The sequence below is a fragment of the Ovis aries genome, chromosome 10 (genome assembly GCF_016772045.2).
Source record: "Ovis aries strain OAR_USU_Benz2616 breed Rambouillet chromosome 10, ARS-UI_Ramb_v3.0, whole genome shotgun sequence".
Taxonomy (NCBI): Eukaryota; Metazoa; Chordata; class Mammalia; order Artiodactyla; family Bovidae; genus Ovis; species Ovis aries.
The window spans coordinates 36,087,113-36,105,188 of NC_056063.1; the positions used below are offsets into that span (position 1 = coordinate 36,087,113).

General features: G+C 46.5%; 2 protein-coding genes across 7 annotated transcripts in view; both read right to left on the reverse strand.

Annotated features, from left to right (window-relative positions):
- Positions 1-192, reverse strand: part of IL17D (interleukin 17D) — a 31,180-nt gene extending 30,988 nt beyond the window's left edge. Inside the window, exon 1 of the mRNA XM_027973673.3 lies at positions 106-192. Coding sequence (XP_027829474.1) covers positions 106-120 — 15 coding nt within the window. The 5' untranslated portion in view covers positions 121-192. The remainder of the gene's footprint in view (positions 1-105) is intronic.
- Positions 193-4,570: 4,378 nt separating this feature from the next.
- Positions 4,571-18,076, reverse strand: part of IFT88 (intraflagellar transport 88) — a 63,639-nt gene continuing 50,133 nt past the window's right edge. For 3 of the 6 annotated variants that reach the window (XM_027973676.2, XM_027973675.2, XM_027973674.2), the window contains 5 exons: positions 17,637-17,702; positions 14,257-14,363; positions 8,445-8,511; positions 5,091-5,201; positions 4,571-4,879 (listed from right to left, as the gene is read on the reverse strand). In XM_027973676.2, the coding sequence (XP_027829477.1) occupies positions 4,758-4,879; positions 5,091-5,201; positions 8,445-8,511; positions 14,257-14,363; positions 17,637-17,702 (473 nt within the window). In that variant the 3' untranslated portion in view covers positions 4,571-4,757. Of the gene's footprint in view, positions 5,202-8,444; positions 8,512-14,256; positions 14,364-17,636; positions 17,703-18,076 lie in introns of all 6 variants that reach the window. The other 3 variants (XM_060394489.1, XM_060394488.1, XM_060394487.1) reach the window with 1 other exon arrangement.

Below are 18,076 nucleotides of genomic sequence, written 5' to 3' on the forward strand. Positions count from 1 at the left end.
TGACGGCGCCCGGGCCCCTCGGCGGCCTCCGCGTGTCCGAGGCGCGCGGGCCCCACGAGCCGCCCGGGCCCGGGACTGAGCCGGGCGCTCGCGCCGCGCACTCACCGGCGGCCCCAGCATCGCCGCGAAGTGGCTCCGGTGGTCGCGGCGGCGCGGACACGTCCGAGCGGAGCCGCGCGGCGCGGCGCGAGCGGAAGGAGGCGCCTCGGCTAGAAGGGAAGTCAGAGGGTCCGGCCGCGCGGGAAGAGCCCCAGGACGACGGGCACCTGGAGAGGAGCGCGCGGGCCTGGAGGCAGCCAGTCTCACCACGCCTTCCTGAGGGACTGGAGACTGAGTGTTCTGAACTGGGTGGGGGAGCGGCCGTTTGTCCTTCCCCCAAACGCCCAGGAAACGGCCCTTCTCTGCACCCACCCCCTCCCCTAGCAGCTCAGAAAACCGAGCACCAAACACCCGACCCAGGCTGCCCTTTTGTGGCTGGAAACCGGCACCTTTGTGCGCACCTTTGGGTGTCTGGACGCCTGCTCCTGAAGCCGGGACTCTTAAGCGCGAGCAGTGGTGTGAAATAAGACCGATACTTTGTAAATAAAGACAATATACTTACCTGGAGGGATTCTATTTCAAAAACTAGCAAACGCGCTCGCTCGTTCTATAAATCTACCTTAATGCTTTTAGGTGGCGCCCTGGTGAATACGGTCATTTCACAGCAGTCATACTTTGCCAATAAAAACAAAAGAATGATAAGAGCTGAAAGGTTTCCGAAGGTACAGAAAATACACGATTTATGGTTCCTTGAACGGTTTCTAGCTTTGGTATTTGCCTTGTAAATCATTGGTGAAAACACATTTCAGTTATGCTATGTAGAAAAACAACACTTTTGTATGCCTTGAATACCCTATAACTGAAGAGGAATCGCCCTATTTACTGCTAAAAAGCCCACAGAAATTGCCAATTTAAGCAATTAACAGCTTGGTGAGTAAACGTTCCTTTTGAGGTTACTTTTTTATTTTTGACTAATAGATAAACTGTGTTGTTTCCTTTCTGGTAAAATGGGAATAAACATATCAATGCACAAACATACTGTTTGTGGGTTGTTGTTTTTTTACCCCACTTTGGTAAAGGTGAGGGAATACTTTGAAAGGTAAGGCAGTACAGACCAGACTGTTCCCTCTGCATTATTCAACGAAATACCTTCCACTGTCTGATAACTCGGCAACTTCTCTCTCCTCCCTTGTTACTTGGAAACGAAAATATTTATTTTCCAACAGTTTTCATTTTGTGAGAGGTCATAAACACTGAACATGCTCGCCCACTTGATAGAACATACAATTCATCTAACAATGTTGAGAAATTCTCTTCTAACAGATCAAAATCCAGCAGTCAGTACCCTCAGATCAGAACATACTTACGAAATAAACATGTTAACAGTTCAAATCCCACCCTAAGACAAGTGAGAAAAAGAGAAGGAAGTTCTCAAAAACCCAGCCCCCCATCTAGGCACCCAGAGCCGCTGTGGGGGCAGCTGTTTCCACTCACCTTCCTGGGTCAGGGCAGACCAGAACTCCTTCCCTCCTGTGAAGGTCAGCGCCTCTTCCTCTGCCATCTCCTGTCAGCACCTGGATGTCCCACCCACCCCTGCTCGTCACTCACCACCTTGGACACCTGAGGAGTCATCCAAAACTGGCCTCCAAGTAGCTACCCCGGCTCCACCCACCGTTCCCCATCAGGTCTCAGGTCCTGGTTCGTATGGCGGCCCACCCCTCTATGGCGACCCCCTGCCCTTTGCACACACACCCCACCCCCCACCTCCAGGTGTGATCACTGTGGATACCGGTTCCCAGTGCAGCCTGTGACTCACCTCAGGCGCTAGCACTTTCTTCCCTCACCTTCTGCAATTCTCTGACCTCTGACCTTGCCTCTTCACCATTCCTCCCCTCACCAACAAGTCCTGGTGTCCTCCCCCCCACCGTTTGACAGTTACCCCAGTCCCTTGATCCTTTTTAGCTACTCTGTTCAGTTCACACAACTGGCTGACCACACACAGCTGTTTATGCCACCTGAGGCCTCCACCCACACCCCTGTGCATCCCACTTCCCGACTCACGGTCTCTTTTCCCAAGATGACTAGCTTCCATGTCTGTCATCGGATCTCTGTTCCCCTTCACCTCCATGCCCCGGGCTCTACACATTTCTTAGTCGTGCTGCTTCCAGCCCTCCCGTGACCTAACACCCACGAATTGCTGCTGTTCTCCCCCGGGGAATTAGAGCAGCAGCCCTGGCCTGGGGTAACCAATGGCATTCCCACTGGAACACCCACCTCCACAAAAGGCAACACCAGCAGCCACTCAGCTCCTCAGCCGCAAATGTGGCCATCTGCCTCCCTTCTGGGCTTCCCTCATCAGGACTTGGGTGTGCCTTTCTCTCACTTGTCAGGGCTGGACTGAACTGTTAACATGTTTATTTCATTAAGTATGTGGTGTTGTCCAGCCCCTCAGCTGTGTCCAATTCTTTGCGACCCCTTCCTCTGTCGATGGATTCTCCAGGCAGGAACACTGGAGTGGGTTATCAGTTCCTTCTCCAGAGGATCTTCCTAACCCAGGGATTGACCCCAAGTCTCCTGCACGGGCACGCTCCATTTCCTAAACATGGCCTGAATTGAACCAATCCCAATGGCTCTCACTGCCAGAACAAGGCTGGCCCAGTGACCTCTCACCCAGGTCTCTGCGAGTGGTCCCCTCCCCCATCCCCCTGACACCAATGGGGTCACTTTCTAGAAGTTAAATCAAGTCACATCACTCACTTTCCTCTCTGCTGTTGCTAGAAGACCTGCTCCTGCCTCCCTGGTGGATAGCAGCCCCTTGCCCACTCCCACCACACCAACAGCCCCAGAAACTCTAGCTCTCTGCCCCCAACACCCCCAGATCCCCCTGCTTGTGGGTCAGCGCCTGCTCCTCCAGGGCACTGCTGCCCTCGAATCATCACCTGGTGCTAATACAAACGCCCCTCCCAGAGGGGTTCCCAGATCGTCTCCACCATCGACACTCTCCTGATGCGCCTTCATTTCATCTTCTAACTGCCCTCATCAGAGCTGTGGTGTTCCCAGTAGTTAGGTGTGGATATGAGAGCTGGACCATAAAGAAGGCTGAGCGCTGAAGAACAGATGCTTTTGAAGTGTGGTATTGGAGAAGACTCTTGAGAGTCCCTTGGACTGCAAGGAGATCCAACTAGTCAATCCTGAAGAAAATCAGTCGTGAATATTCATTGGAAGGACTGACGCTGAAGCTGAAACTCCAGTATTTTGGCCACCTGATGTGAAGAACTGACTTATTGGAAAAGACCCTGATGCTGACAAAGATTGAGGGCAGGGGGTGGCAGAGGATAAGATGGTTGGATGGCATCACAGACTCAATGGACATGAGTTTGAGTAAGCTTCAGGAGTTGGTGATGGACAGGGAAGCCTGGCATGCTGCAATCCATGGGGTCACAGAGTCAGACATGACTGAGCTACTGAACAACTGCCCTAGAGCCCACTAAAACTACATTCACCATCTGTCTCCCCGGCCAGAATTTAAGCTCTTTGAGGACTGGGTGTTGCTCTCTTGGTCATGACTGTGTCCTCAGATTCTCGCACACAGCAGACATCTCATGTATTTGCTGAACACCTGCCCCATCGTGTCACGACCTTTCTAGGGAGCAGGGAACGTGCTCTAATTAGGTGTTTCTCTCCTGCACCTAACAGAAGCATGCACATGGCAGAAACAAGGTCAGATGAGACAGATGGGCCCTCCTCTCTCATGAGGTGTTACAGACAAGCCACTTCCCTGACTGCCCACCAGTGCAAGTCCGCAGGACATGGCCAACCAGTCCGGTGCACTGCTGAGGACGCAGACAGTCCTGGCCTTGACCCTACACCCAGAGTCCTGATGGGGAAGCCCCCTTGATGCTGCCATTGCTTGGTTGGTTGGTGCTATGAGGCTGCAGGAGGAGGCGATTACAGAAAAGATTGAGAGGCTAAAGATCTGGTATTTCCTGTCACTACACCTTCCTGCCTTCAAGACACAACTGATTCACTAGTGCTGGAGCGCCCACCAGGCAAAACTTCCAGACTCAGTCCCCAAACACCAAGCAAGTTTGCTTGAACAACAACTCATCAAGGGTATATCTGAGCACAGTATTTTTCAAGCCACAAGCCATTAAGTCAATACAGTGCTTTCATTACTAACACTGTCTAAGAAATTACAGAAAAGAGCAGCACATACCTCAGCAATTAGGATACTTACGTGGGTGTGGGTGCCAGGTAATGCTGCAAGATTTACTTCTGTCCATATTTCACTGTTACTGTTGTTTAGTCAGTTGTGTCCGACTCTGTGACCCCTTCCTCTGTCCATGGATTCTCCAGGCAAGAATACTGGAGTGGGTTGCTAGTTCCATCTCCAGAGAATCTTCGTGATCCAGGGATTGGACCTGAGTCTCCCGCCTTGCAGGCAGAATCTCTACCACTGAGCCACTAGGGAAGATTTACTTCCTACTGTGGATCATTGTTTTCAAAAGGGTAAGTCAGTCGCTGGCCTAAGTGTTATTTTCACGTTTTTATTCCATTAAAAACAAAACCTAAATCCATAACTCATAGAACAGAATACACTTATTAAAAGTTTAGACAGTGTACAAAAATAAAGTTTGGATATTTAATCCAAAATTCAACATGAGTATAATCTTGTAAGGTGACTTCTTTCCTTTAATAAATAACACATTAAAATTTTACTATTCCGGAAGCAAATCATCTCCTAACTCTTCATCAGCAAAATCATCCTCTTCCATTCTCTTTTTGGCTGCAGTTTTGGGTCTTTCTATTTGAGGGCCAAGTGGATCCACATAGGAGGCATCTGGGTTTCAGAGCAGATGGTGACATTAGAGGAACAGGAAAAACAGCAAATGTAGAACCAGTTAGACTCATTGTCAACAGTGAGCAACCCGAAGTGAGCAGGAACGCCTCCCAAGTCACGACAAGCTTTGTCTGTGTTTCAGAAACACCTACTGACCCCCAGATGGACGCGTCCGCCCCTCTGCCATCCCAGCAGACCCACAGGCACTCACCTGGCTCCTTGTTGCTGCTGCTCTCATAAGGCTCGTCTGTGCCAGGCAGTGCTCGGAGCTGGGCACTCAGTCGCTCGCCTTTGCTGCCAGCGCTACAGTTCTGGCCACTGTCTGGAAACAGAAACAACAGGTGTTGAACACGCTGGGGGAACACCACACTGCATTATGAATCTTACAGTATAGTTATCTGCCAAAAAACAGGCTGGTTGTTTCATCTGACAGCCAGTTTCCAAGGAATGTAATTCTCGTCTTCTGAAATTTTTAAGAAATCCCCTGGTGGGAAGCTCTACTATAGTCAGAGCATCACTTGAGTAGTCTTTACATGGCTCACATCCCACCAGGTGCTGGAGACACTGGCGAAGGTCTCCCAGTTTGGGGGGAGGGGCTGGGCCACCACCTGTGTGCAGCCTGGGAGCCACCCCAGCCTCATAGCCTCAGTGGGCTAGGAGGCCACAGACTCTCACTGCATGGCCGTGAGTCTGGTGGAAAAGTGGCAGCAGTGACCTCTCACCTACACAAGGTCATTCCTGTAAGATGCAGCAGTGGTTTCCCAGGTGTGGCCCTGGGACCACCACAGCTGGGACCCGGTCAAAAACACAAAATCCCAGGCCCGTCCTGGCCAGCTCAGAGAGGCTGGGGTTGTATCTTTTAACCAGCCTTCCCAATGACTCTGATACACAATAAAACCTGAGGACCCCTCATGAGGAAGGGCACTGAGGTTTATAAAACTAATTACTGAGAAATAAGGCTACAATGAGACCAGTCTGATGCACAAAAAAGAACCATTTTCAAAGGCCCTCAAACATTTCAAAAAGAGCAATTTTGTACAAACTAATAATTCTGATTATATGTTCCCTATGGTCCTCTCTCCTAGGCAACACTTTAAAACTCCAGTTGTAGGCATGGCATTTATTTCAACACACCACACTTAAACCAGCTCAGGTCTGGCCTCAACTGAACTCATGAAGAAATCCCTTTCCCCTTTATGAACTGTGATTCTCACCCAGACAGAACCACCAGAGATGTCCACGCTGAGATGTGAACGCACATCACTGGGTCTCCCAGGGCAGAAGTGGAAGTGGTAGGACTGGGCACCCTTTAACACACAGGCTGTGCTGTTTCTCAGTGAGCAAGTGAGGGTAGAGGACGCTGCTGAGGGTGGGCCATGTCCACGGGGGGCCCATGGTGCTGCAGGAGGGGCCCAGGAGGTGAAGTGGGGAGGAATCCAGGTGGTGCCACAGCCCCATAGACTCAGACCCTAAAGCCAGGGAGAGCCTGGCCCCGGGCTTGAGAGAACTGGAGGCAGAGGAGCTGACAGGCAGGCTCCGGGACAGTGTGGGGGCCTGGGGAGGAGGTGGGGCCATTGGCGATGACAGAAAACCAGGAACAAAAAGGGAAGTGTCGGAAGAGTGAAGCAAGAGAGCCGAGTGCCACCCAGGGCCAGGCCCTGATACCTGGCCCATCGGGAAGCCCAGCTTCAGCTCCCAGAAGCTTGTTTGTGCACCAGGACTGCATGTTTGTGTTGGGCTGACATGAGCTGGATGAGAGAAGGGAAAATTTGCTAAGAAATAGCAGCAGCAGCAGTGGGGAGGCCCCCAGGAGGCCCTTCTCCACACAGCCTTGGCCCTCCTCGGCCTGAGGCAGCATCCCAGGGCCTGGGGACACTCTCTGGGGCTGGACACTGTCCTCCAGGCTCTGACTCAGCTTCAGCAGCTCTCAGGACACCTGGCTAGGGGGGCCGGAGCTTCCAAAGTGGACTTTAAACGTGAGGCCTTCTAGGGGCCTCAGCCACACCGCACAAGCCCACGATGACCCGGGAAGGCAGTCTGGTGGTGGGTTTGGGAGGAACCAGTTGCTTACTCTGAACCGAGGATTTCTAGAGGGAAGCGTAGGATCTTGAACTTCAGTAAAGAACTGACGCTCCCCTAGGGTTATTCCTTAAAGGGACACCCAATTCAAATGCGCTCACAGCCCAGGAACCTGCCTCCTAAGAGCAGGGGAGTGGGAGCAGAGGGCTGCTGGGGCCCTTCCTAGGCTCTTCTCAAGAACGCACAGGCTGATCCACAACTTCCCAGCTGCTGAGAACTGTTGGTGCACGCAGGCCCATGTTCCTCATCTACAACCCCAATTCCAAACGGCGTTAAAGCAGGTTTCTGGGGGGAACAGCTTCGTGTCAAGAATAAAACCTGCCTTGACCTGACGCTATCCTGGGCCATTATTTATCCTTGGTGTGAACATTCCCATTTCACTGAAGTAATGAGATGTCACTGAGGTGACCCCAGGACTGTTACATAGCTGGGGTTCCCCTGGAGTAGTGGGGCTGCCCTTCGGGGCATCCAGGCACCCTGCTGCCTGCAGTGGCTGCACACACCTGGGGAGCAAAGCCCCGCCTTCAAGGAGAGGCTGTCTGGGCCATGTCCCACTCCACCAGGCAGCGCCCACAGTAGATCAGGGCTAGTGGGTCCTTCCAAGTCGACTGATCCTGACTTCCTTGAGGGCAAGGGCCCTGTTTCATGTCGTTGGCACCCAGCGTGCAGCCAACAGTAATGAAGGGATGAAAGAAAGGCATCCCTAGGCTGTGGGCCAGGCCTGCCTGTGTTGTGACCCCTGGACCACAAGCAGACAACAGGATGAAGTCAGTTCTGTGTGCATGGCGGGGCTAAGTGTGGACACAACTCGGATCCCAATTTAGCACTTGGTTTTCTAATTAGTTTCCTTAAAACCACCCAACTTTCCCTAAATATCACTTCTACTACCCCCTGAAATAGAGAAAGAAGGTGGATTCTTTTGACGGGGGTGGGGGGGTGGGGGTGGTGGTTGGGGTGGCGGGAAGGAGGAGGAAAACATAACAAATCTTCTTATTAAGTAACAATTTTACAAACAGTCACAGAGCAGGAACTCAGGAGCAGCCCAAAGCAGCAGGGTTTGCGTGGCTGGTCCAGAGGCATGCTGCCCAGTGCCCAGGCTGGCACCAATTTTGCATTGACATGCAGAGGTCCATCAGCATCCTGTGAGACCCCTCCTTACAACAACCATCTGAACACTGTGACACAGCGAACCTCACTGGTATGGACGCTTGCGATGATCTACACAACACAGACCATTTACTCATCAATCAGCAGAAACAGGGCTGGTTCCTTAACAACTAACGCCTGCAAACACCTGTTCATAATACAGCAGGCTGATGCTTAGAAAAGTAACTTTAAGTGAGATAAGTGACTAAAAGTGAAAGTAAGTGAGGCTTGCTGTATATAAAAAAACAAATAGGACGTTTCTGGATTGTTTCAAGGGGTTGCAGAAGCCAGTGCACTAGGATCTGCCCACCCTAGCCACTCCAGGGAAATGGACACTCACCACTGCCCGCACTCCCGTCTCTCCGGCCGCGGGGACACCCGCTGCTGTCCCGGCCAGACTTGATGCGCTAGAGCAAGAAGACCACATGTTAACAACGACACGCTGGACACAAGTCCTGCTTCAGTGAAAATAAGAATAGATGATATCCTGCAGGGACCACCATAGCCAAGTGTTGATTTATTGTTAAAACGCAGCCCCCAGGCCTGACTGGTCCTGCCTCCCAAGCTGGGTTCATGTGACCTGCCCTGGAGTTGGTCCCACAGGAGGAAGGCCCGGCTGTCCTGGAAATGAGGCAGGAAACGTGGAGACCCCAGTCCCACTACACACACGGATGGCACTTGGGATTAACAGCGCAGGGTCACCCATGCTTCTGCAAGTAATTTAAAAACCAAGTACTTTCCAGATGTGAAAGCTCAGATCTTAAACACATCAGCTAAAGAGGTGGAGGGAGAAGGGGACTTGAGAGTGGGCTGTTTCTGCTTTAGCCTCATGTGACAACACTGGACCAGAACTGTTTCAGGGGGAAAAGGACAGCCGGGCTTTAAAATTCACCTTCCACAGTAAAGGCAGTATTAAATCTCACAAACACCTAAGGTCTGCCCAACAGTCTACTTTCCTAGATATAAAGTACCCATAAGTCATTAGAATTATCTCCAAACTGTGACATTCTTAGATTTCTTTCTGAATCTTATGGTTATTCTGTGTTTTGCCCAAGTTAGAATCTTTGAATTAATACTGAACCTGCCTCCAGCACTGTCAGTTTCTTGTATGTATAAAGGTTTGTTGAGAGAAAACAGTATTCAGTAAATAGAAACAGAGAGTGTTGGACAACTATTTATAACTGAATTAAATTTTCTCAACAAAGGTTGATATCTTATTTAGATCTTTAATACTATGAACATAATTCCATAAATAACTCAAAGGACACATTATTTACACCCTCAAACCCAACAACTCTCCAATTTATTTATAAATTATCAGGTCATGGATGGGGTTATTGATAATGTAGTCTGCTAGGAAGAAGAAAACACTTTTTCTCCATGATCCAAGACTCAAGTCTGTACAATGAAACACTCCTAAAACTCCAAATATAGGTAAACATGTTCAAATTATTTTCTATTAAAAAGAAACCTCACTGGGAACCCCATCTCTCCCTTTGCCTCCACAGACAAAAGAAAACCCAAAGATGATGTAACAAAATAAAAATATTTATATCTATACTCAGATTATAGAAACTTGGTTTTCATCTGTGCTTAGATGTTCAGTCATGTCCAACCCTTGCAATCCCATGGACCATAGCCCACCAAGCTCCTCTGTCCATGGGATTCTCCAGGCAAGAATACTGGAGTGGGCTGCTGTTTGCTCCTCCAGGGGATCTTCCCGACTTTAGGGATCTAACCTGCATCTCCTGTGTCTCCTGCATTGGCAGGTGAATTCTTTACCACTAGTGCCACCTGAGAAGCCCATAGATGAATAATTACCAGCATATTTAAAGACTTAGACAATGACAAAATAATTAAACTCGTAAAGACAAATGTCCATATAATCTTCCTCCCAGTAGGGAAGGAAGAGGGATACCTGGGGGCAGGAGGGACAGGTCCAGACTGGGGGAACCTTCTGGAAGAAGAGTAATGGAGCAGGTACAACAGTAACGGCTTACTGAGGGGCCCAGCCCCACAGTGAACAGGGCGGGTGCAGACACAGGCCCAGGGACACAGGCACATTTCAGGGACTGAGAAGCCTGTCTCATTTCTTTCTCAGCATGTGGTCTGTGCTGATGCCAGGAGAGGAGACGCTGCCATCTTCTCAGAATTTCGACACCTCATAAAGTTCCTGGGAATCTGGACTGATCTAGGGGAGTGAGGTATGGATACAAGACTGACATGTGAAGGAAACAGCTATGTGACAGAACAGCCACAAAAAATGACCGGGGTCTGCATTCAGGGACACAGGAAGCTCCCCAGGTTGTTTTGCTAAGTAGGGGGGAAATGCAGGGTATAAGCAGTATTTTGTAAAAATCTCACTTTTGTAAAAAAAAAAAAAAAAAAAAAGTTCCCATTTTAAAATGCATATTGAATATATGTTTGTATATATTTGTAAAAATGCTTGGGAATATAAATACCAAAATAATAATAATAGTGATCTCAAAGTCATGGTTTAATGATTTTCAGATTTTTCTCTACACATTTTAATTTGAATACTACTTACTAAAGTCATCTACCTATATTTTTAGAATAACACTTGTTTTTCCAATAATATGAAAAAAAAAGATGCCATTCCCATTTTGGGAGAAAAATGAGAGAAGAATGTAAACAGAGGAGTGTTGGAAGACGGCACCCTCCCTGCCATGAACACACAACACTGCTCACCCACAGGAACCCACCATGTGGCGCCCTCCGGCCACACTGTCGCCTGTCCACCGGAGAGCCGCCACAGGACCTGGGGGTGGGGGTGGGGCTGCAAACTCTCCCAGTGACTGGATGTTGCTGACATCCAAGTATGTGGCCATTTTCTAGCAACGCCAGTGACAGACTGGGACAAACCTGATTTCACTGTGAACAGTTTCCGAATGCTAACTGGGGGTAAGAAGGACAAAAGCCCAGGGTTCTGTCCACCACAGGGCTTTTATTCCGTAAGAGTTAGAGCCTTGTCTTAGAACAAGGAACAGATGTTCACAAGTTAAGGATCCTTAAGAAGACTGACTTCAAATTCAATAGAAAACAAAACTGAAGACCTTTTTTTGTGGCTTCAGCTCCAAAAAACCCATGAACGTGGCTGTACCTTCCTGCTCACATCTCAGCTCATACCTTCCCACCTCTGCGCCAGGCCCTGAGCTCCAGCCACACCCTCTCTGAGGACCACACTGTGTCTGTGGGCTGGGCAGAAGTGACCTGCATTCTTTTTATTCTCCCACCAGGTGACCAGCTTCTGGAGCACCTTCCCCATTCGACTGTTTCCTGAACAGGTGAACCTAGGACTAGCACAGAGCGATGGAAGCCCACAAGGCCCCCAAGCCTCAGCAAAAGGCACCGGAGCCTCACCTGGAGAGTGTCGTCCAGCCCAAATCACTACATGTTTTGCACCAAAGATAAATGTTATATGGGTTTTCTTTCTTCAACTTTGTAAATGCAATAATATATAAAATGTGCAAAATATTCTTGCTACTTTTATTACAATTTCCTTTACAGTCAATTTACAGCTGTGCCTTTAAGAGTTCTTCACATGGACTCTTTCCATTTAAGAAATATAGCCAAAAAGGTTTCTGCTCAAATAGCTTTTGGAAATAATTGGAAATTTAGGGATAAGTACCAACTACATTTTATATTAATTTTGAATGTGCCACGGTATTTTAAGTTGGCCAAAACAAACAATTTCTTGAAACTGTTTGATTTCTCTGGGGGGGGGATGGGAATGACAAATATTAAGACAGGTATTCTTTATTAATGTTACAATATAACTGCTTTTCACAATGTTTTATTAGTTTCTGCTGTACAACAACATAAATCAGCTGTATATGTGCATATAACTCCTCCCTCTTGGGGAATTCTCTTTTTGAATATTTAAGAATTTAGAAATTCGATTTCTAAAATTGAACAAAGTATGAATATGCTTCATTTTTGGATGAGCAATGAAAACTTCCTGCATTGTGTAAACTGTCTCACTCCCATCCTCTTTTGCCTCCTAGTCATTCCCTCTTATTCTCTACTTCTCTCTAGTTTGGGCTAACATTTTTCTCTTTCTTGTATTTAAAATATTCAGTCTTCAATTCCTGCTCTTCTTGTTTTGCTCTTTTCCGGTTGTACAGCAAAGTTTCACAAATTTCTTGCAACTAATGTTTTTATGTTCAGGAAAGCAGAAATACAAAATGCTGAGAACCCAGCACTGCTGGGGGCTGCAGTGTCCCACCCTGCCCAGCTGTTTGTTGCTGCCCCCAAGGAACAGGGTGCAGGCTCCCTCCAGGCCCAGGAACTCAACCCAGAGCACAAAGGGAGAACAGTCATCTTCTCCATAAATGTTCCAGAAAAGGACACACTCCTCTGAAAAGTCAGTCCACAGAAATGAACTTCAGCTTTAATATCTTATACAAGATCTAGGGGCTTGGCGAGATCCATTATCGTGACCCACATAAACCTGAATCCATTTACCTGTCCTTCTGTGGCAGTGGTTTAGTCGCTAAGTCATGTCTGACTCTTTGTGACCCCATGGACTGTAGTCCTCCAGGTTCCTCTGTCCATGGGATTTCCCTGGCAAGAATACTGAAGTGGGTTGCCATTTCCTCCTTCAGGGGATTTTCTCGACCCAGGAATTGAACCCGTGTCTCCTACAATGCAGGTGGATTCCTCACCGTCTGAACCACCAGGTCTACACAAATCCTTCTTCATTTGAAAACAGTTTTTAAAGTCCATGGCCTAATTTATTTTGTGTTTACTTTTCCCTTTAAATCAGACTTTGTATCCTAAGCTGGTGTTTGATCATTTGAAGGTAACCCTTCAGAAGCATAACTCTAGACCAGTGTTTCTTGAACATCGTGGATTAAAAAATTACCTGGAGAACTTATTTTTAAAACACAGACTCTTGGACTCCAGAGATCTAATTCCGGGGCCAGGATAGGTATAGGGCGGGGCCCCTGCTCTGTAAGACTAAGTTAAAGTTCTTTTAGCTTGATGAGGTTTTCCCAGGTGGTGCAGGGGTAAAGAAAGTGAAAGTAGCTCAGTCATGTCCGATTTTTTGCGACCCCATGGACTATAGAGTCCATGGAATTCTCCAGGCCAGAATACTGGAATGGGTAGCCTTTCCTTTCTCCAGGGGATCTGCCCAACCCAGGGACTGAACCCAGGTCTCCTGCATTGCAGGCAGATTCATCATCAGCTGGGCCACAAGGGAAACGGAAGAAACTGGAGTGGGTAGCCTATCCCTTCTCCAGGGGATCTTCCCGACCCAAGAATGGAACTGGGGTCTCCTGCATTGCAGGCGGATTCTTTACCAACTGAGCTATCAGGGAAGCTGCCTCCTAATGAAGCAGAGGTAAGAGACACAGGTTCAGTCCTGGGTCAGCAAGATCCCCCGGAGGAGGAAATGGCAACCAACTCCAGAGTTCTTGCCTGGAGAATCCAGGACAGATTTTAAAAAGAATAAAACAGATCACATCCTCCAAGCAAACACAAGATAACCACATTTTTGAAAGCAAATATGGAACTTGGGTTTAATTACCTAAGGTAATTATCTAAGTTCTTGAAAAAGTTTAAGCTTAAAGAATATATTTCTTTCTATGAAGGACAGATACTCAAAAATAACATTAAATTTTTAAATAGTCTCAAACACAGGAGGGAGTACTCACTTTCAGAAGTAAAAATACTGCAGGGAACACAAACACATACAACCCTTCAGGCACCAGCACTATTCTCAGTGCCATGTCCTACTATACAACAGAGCAGCCCAACAAAAAACCACCACTGCTACACACGAGTCCCTGCATCTTGGTTCCCACAGGCATGGACTCTCCAGCTGAAGTCAGGTCTATAAATTAATCTACGGTTATTTGTAGTGGGAAAATGACCATTGTTAGTCTATTAGTAGCCACCCACTAAGGACTACATTGACTCTAATCCACTTCCTCTGATTAAGAACAAGGTTCTGACAGAAATTTATGCTAAAACTACAGTTTCAGTTATCTCTCCTTTCATGCTACAGCATAAAAATAATTTCAATTTAGTTTTATTGACAGAAGCCCTGACATCACTCAGATGAGAACAAAAGGCTGATGTTTTCAGAACCAACAGACAGCAGGTTTCAGCTCATTCATGTGAGATACCTGTTCTCTGATTTCTTTCATTTTTTCCAATCTCTTTAGTTTTGTTGCATATTCTTGAACTTCTTTCAATCCAATGTCTGTGCAGAGACGGACCAAGAAACGTAGACCTAAATTATGAAAAACATTTTCAGAGAAGTGTTTATACATGGTGTTCAAAGAACAAATCAACATACTCAATCCTCGGGGACACAGTCTGAATGATGCTCACAAATAGTGTTTGTTTCTCCTGAAAAATCTCTGCAGTTTGCATCCCTGGCCTTCCAAGAAGTGGCCTCCTTGAAGGAAGGCTTAGAACGACTTGGCACACCTGCCCGCTGCCCTTCAGGGGAGACCATGACATCTACAATTCGAGCCTTTAGCTCCTCACCGGTTTCTCCTTTATGCATTTACAACTCCTGACATGTTATATATTTATTGTCTTTTCCTTACCACTAGAATCCAAGCTCTACAAGGCCAGGATTTTCATCTGTCTTGTTTTCTGCCACGTCCATAGGGCAGGAACAGTGCCATGTACCAGCACTGCAGTCACCTGATGACTTTTCTGGGTTCATCAGAAAAATACTCTGCTCAAAGCGAGGCTGCACATGGGTGCAGGTGTTTCTCCTATGCTAGCATCAAGGTAGGCTACTGATTATACCTGTTCTGAAAATTACCCAGGCCCAAGTATCCTGGACATTCCCTGTGGCGTAGATAATCATTCGACTTTTATAAGGAATCCTAAACTCTCTTTAAAGAAAGAAATGTGGCCTTGCTGGGAGGCGCTCGCTCTGCCGTACAATGCAGAGGTGCTGTGACTACTGTGGTGGTCCTTCACCCATGTCAAGTGCGTCCCCAGGGGACACCTAGCAGCACCCAACAGAAGGTATGCAGCTGGTACTCTGTGGGTGGAGGCCAAGGATGCTGTTAGACATTCCGACCACCCCACAACAGAATTATCCAATCCCCAACATCAGTGGTGCAGAGGCTGGAAAACTCTGCCTAGCAGACTGCTGGGTTTCCATTTCCAAAATGGAATTACTATTACTACTACTATAATGGGCTTCCCTGATAGCTCAGCTGGTAAAGAATCCACTTGCAATGCAGGAGACCTGGGTTCAATTCCTGGGTTGGGAAGATCTGCTGGAGAAGGGACAGGCTACCCACTCCAGCATTCTTGGGCTTCCCTTGTGGTTCAGCTGGTAAAGAATCTGCCTGCAATGTGGGAGATGTGGGTTCAATACCTGGGCTGGGACTACTATAATGATTATTCTATCACTGCTCCCATTTAATATCTAAAGCATCAGTTTCCCAGGGTGGCCAAGCTTAAGAATTATATTAAAAGTTGTTAAAAAAAAAAAAAAGAAACAGGAAAAAATCACACATCCAAGTTCACTGCTAACCTCAGGGAGACTCTCTGTGGGCTGGGCTATGGATTTGTGGTTTTTACAGGCTTTACAAGTAATCCCCATGTATCCTGTTTTTTTGACTGGTGTTTGGAAACTGCTGTGATCTAATGAACCCACATCTGAGCAGCATTACAAAACCCCTTGCTCCTAGGCTCCTTTCAAGGCCATAATTCTGAGCTCTGCTTTTCACAAAAGCCAAATTGACAAAAATATTACTGAAGGAACATGCAGCATATCTAACCCCTGGACTGGACTGTGCCATTGAAAACTTGGCCCAGAAAAGATCCGTTTTTACTGAAACGTGCCGTTTTGTGTACATAGTCACAAGGACAACATTCATAATGGTCTTTTCACACACGTATTCTACTTGTTGCAGGGATGTTAGCAGGAGTGCCAACGTTTCTCAGTGACCTTGCCCACCCTCCTAGGCATCTCAACACGACTGCAGCAAGAGCTGAACAGATCTGCTTACTCCAAAAGAACTACTTCCTATTTGCTCATAAATATTAAAGATTTCATTCATACAAACCACCGTGTTTTCTCTTTTTCCTTTAGCCTCAAGGCTACTGCTGCTGCTGCCAAGTCGCTTCAGTCGTGTCCGACTCTGTGCGACCTCATAGACGGCAGCCCACCAGGCTCCCCAGTCCCTGGGATTCTCCAGGCAAGAATACTGGAGTGGGTTGCCATTTCCTTCTCCAATGCATGAAAGTGAAAAGTGCAAGTGAAGTTGCTCAGTCATATCCAACTCTTGGCGACCCCAGGACTGCAGTCCACCAGGCTCCTCCATTCATGGGATTTTCCAGGCAAGAGTACTGGAGTGGGGTGCCATTGCCTTCTCCAAGCCCCAAGGCTGCTCAGGGCCAAAGACAGTTTAGTGAGAATATACAACCTAGAATACAGTATTCTTCCCTGAAAAGTCCCATGGACAGAGGAACCTGGGAGGTTACAGACCAGAGGGTCACAGAGAGTCAGACACAACTGAGCAACTGAGTAAACACACAGAATACAGTTATTTTGTCCTCTTCTGGATCCTGATCTTGTTGTTACTGTAACACTGCATTATTACTTCAAATTGCATCAAACCCACTGTGCAGTAAGATTATGATAAATATTTTATACAAAGCCAACTTTATAAAAGGGAAATAAGGTATAACATAATGTTTAAAAATAATCTAATAAAAACTTCATTTGCTGTCAGTATCAGCAAGATTATTAGCACTTATTATCATAAACTCTAAAGGTATATTTTCAATCTCAAAAAGTTATATATTAAATGGATAGTTTAAAAGGCCTTTTCTATAACATACCAGAGTTTATAAACTTTAAAAAATCAATAATAAACCAAAATATAGTCTTAAAATTTCATAAAGCTTTGAAATATAGATATCTTTGCTATAGAAGATAATTAAGTGGTATATTTATTTGTTTTTAGCCTTACTTTTAAAAAAATTCTTTTTTTTTGGCCAGGCTACGGAATTAGCAGAATTTAGTTCCCTGACCAGGGATTGAACATGGGCCTTCAGCAGTGAGTGGGTGAAGTCCTTTCCACTAGACTGCCAAGAAATTTCCCAATGATGTATTTAAATCCACCTACAATTAAATTCTATAAAAATGTGTGCTAAGTCACTTCAGTCTAACTCTTTGTGACAATATGGACTACAGTCCACCAGGCTCCTTTGTTCATGGGATTCTTCAGGCAAGAATACTGAAGTGGGTTGCCACATCCTCCTCCAGGGGATCTTCCCAACCCAGAGACTGAACCTGTATCTCTTAACATCTGCTGCATTAGCAGGCAAGTTCTTTACCACTAGCACCACCAGGTACTTGCATAGTCAATTTTTCTGATCCTATCATCACATATTTGAATACATGTACCAAAAGTTATAGGTTGGTATCTACATATGCAGCTACTGTAGCAAAGGTAATTATTACATCTTTAGACATAAAATGTGAGAACCTATACCCTCACAAGTTATAAACTGTAGTCCCACTTACATTCTACATTTTCTGGAAATTTTCTGTGAATATCTTTATAAGTGTCTAATGCTTTCTGGTAGTTACCTGTAAGTAAAAGAGAAAACAAACAAACAAGCAATTATAGAAATTCACAGCATTCAGCCAAGGACTAATTTAAATTCCATATGCTGGCACCACTTCACTGGTTTAGAAGAATGACTTTCATACTTGCCACAAATGTAAGTAACCACTCTTAATACAACCTCTGGAAGAAAATGCACAAATAAATTGGAAAAAGGAATAAAAGCAGATGTAAACCAGTGATGGCTGAAACTTAGTTCTACTTCTTGTTCTACTTCTTAAAATAATTTGAGAGACTAATTGCAATGTTATTTACCTGGAAAAGATGAAAAATAACTTGTTTTGCAGTTTTTATTTTGAAACATTAAGAAGTTTATAGGAGGCATTTTATTTTATAA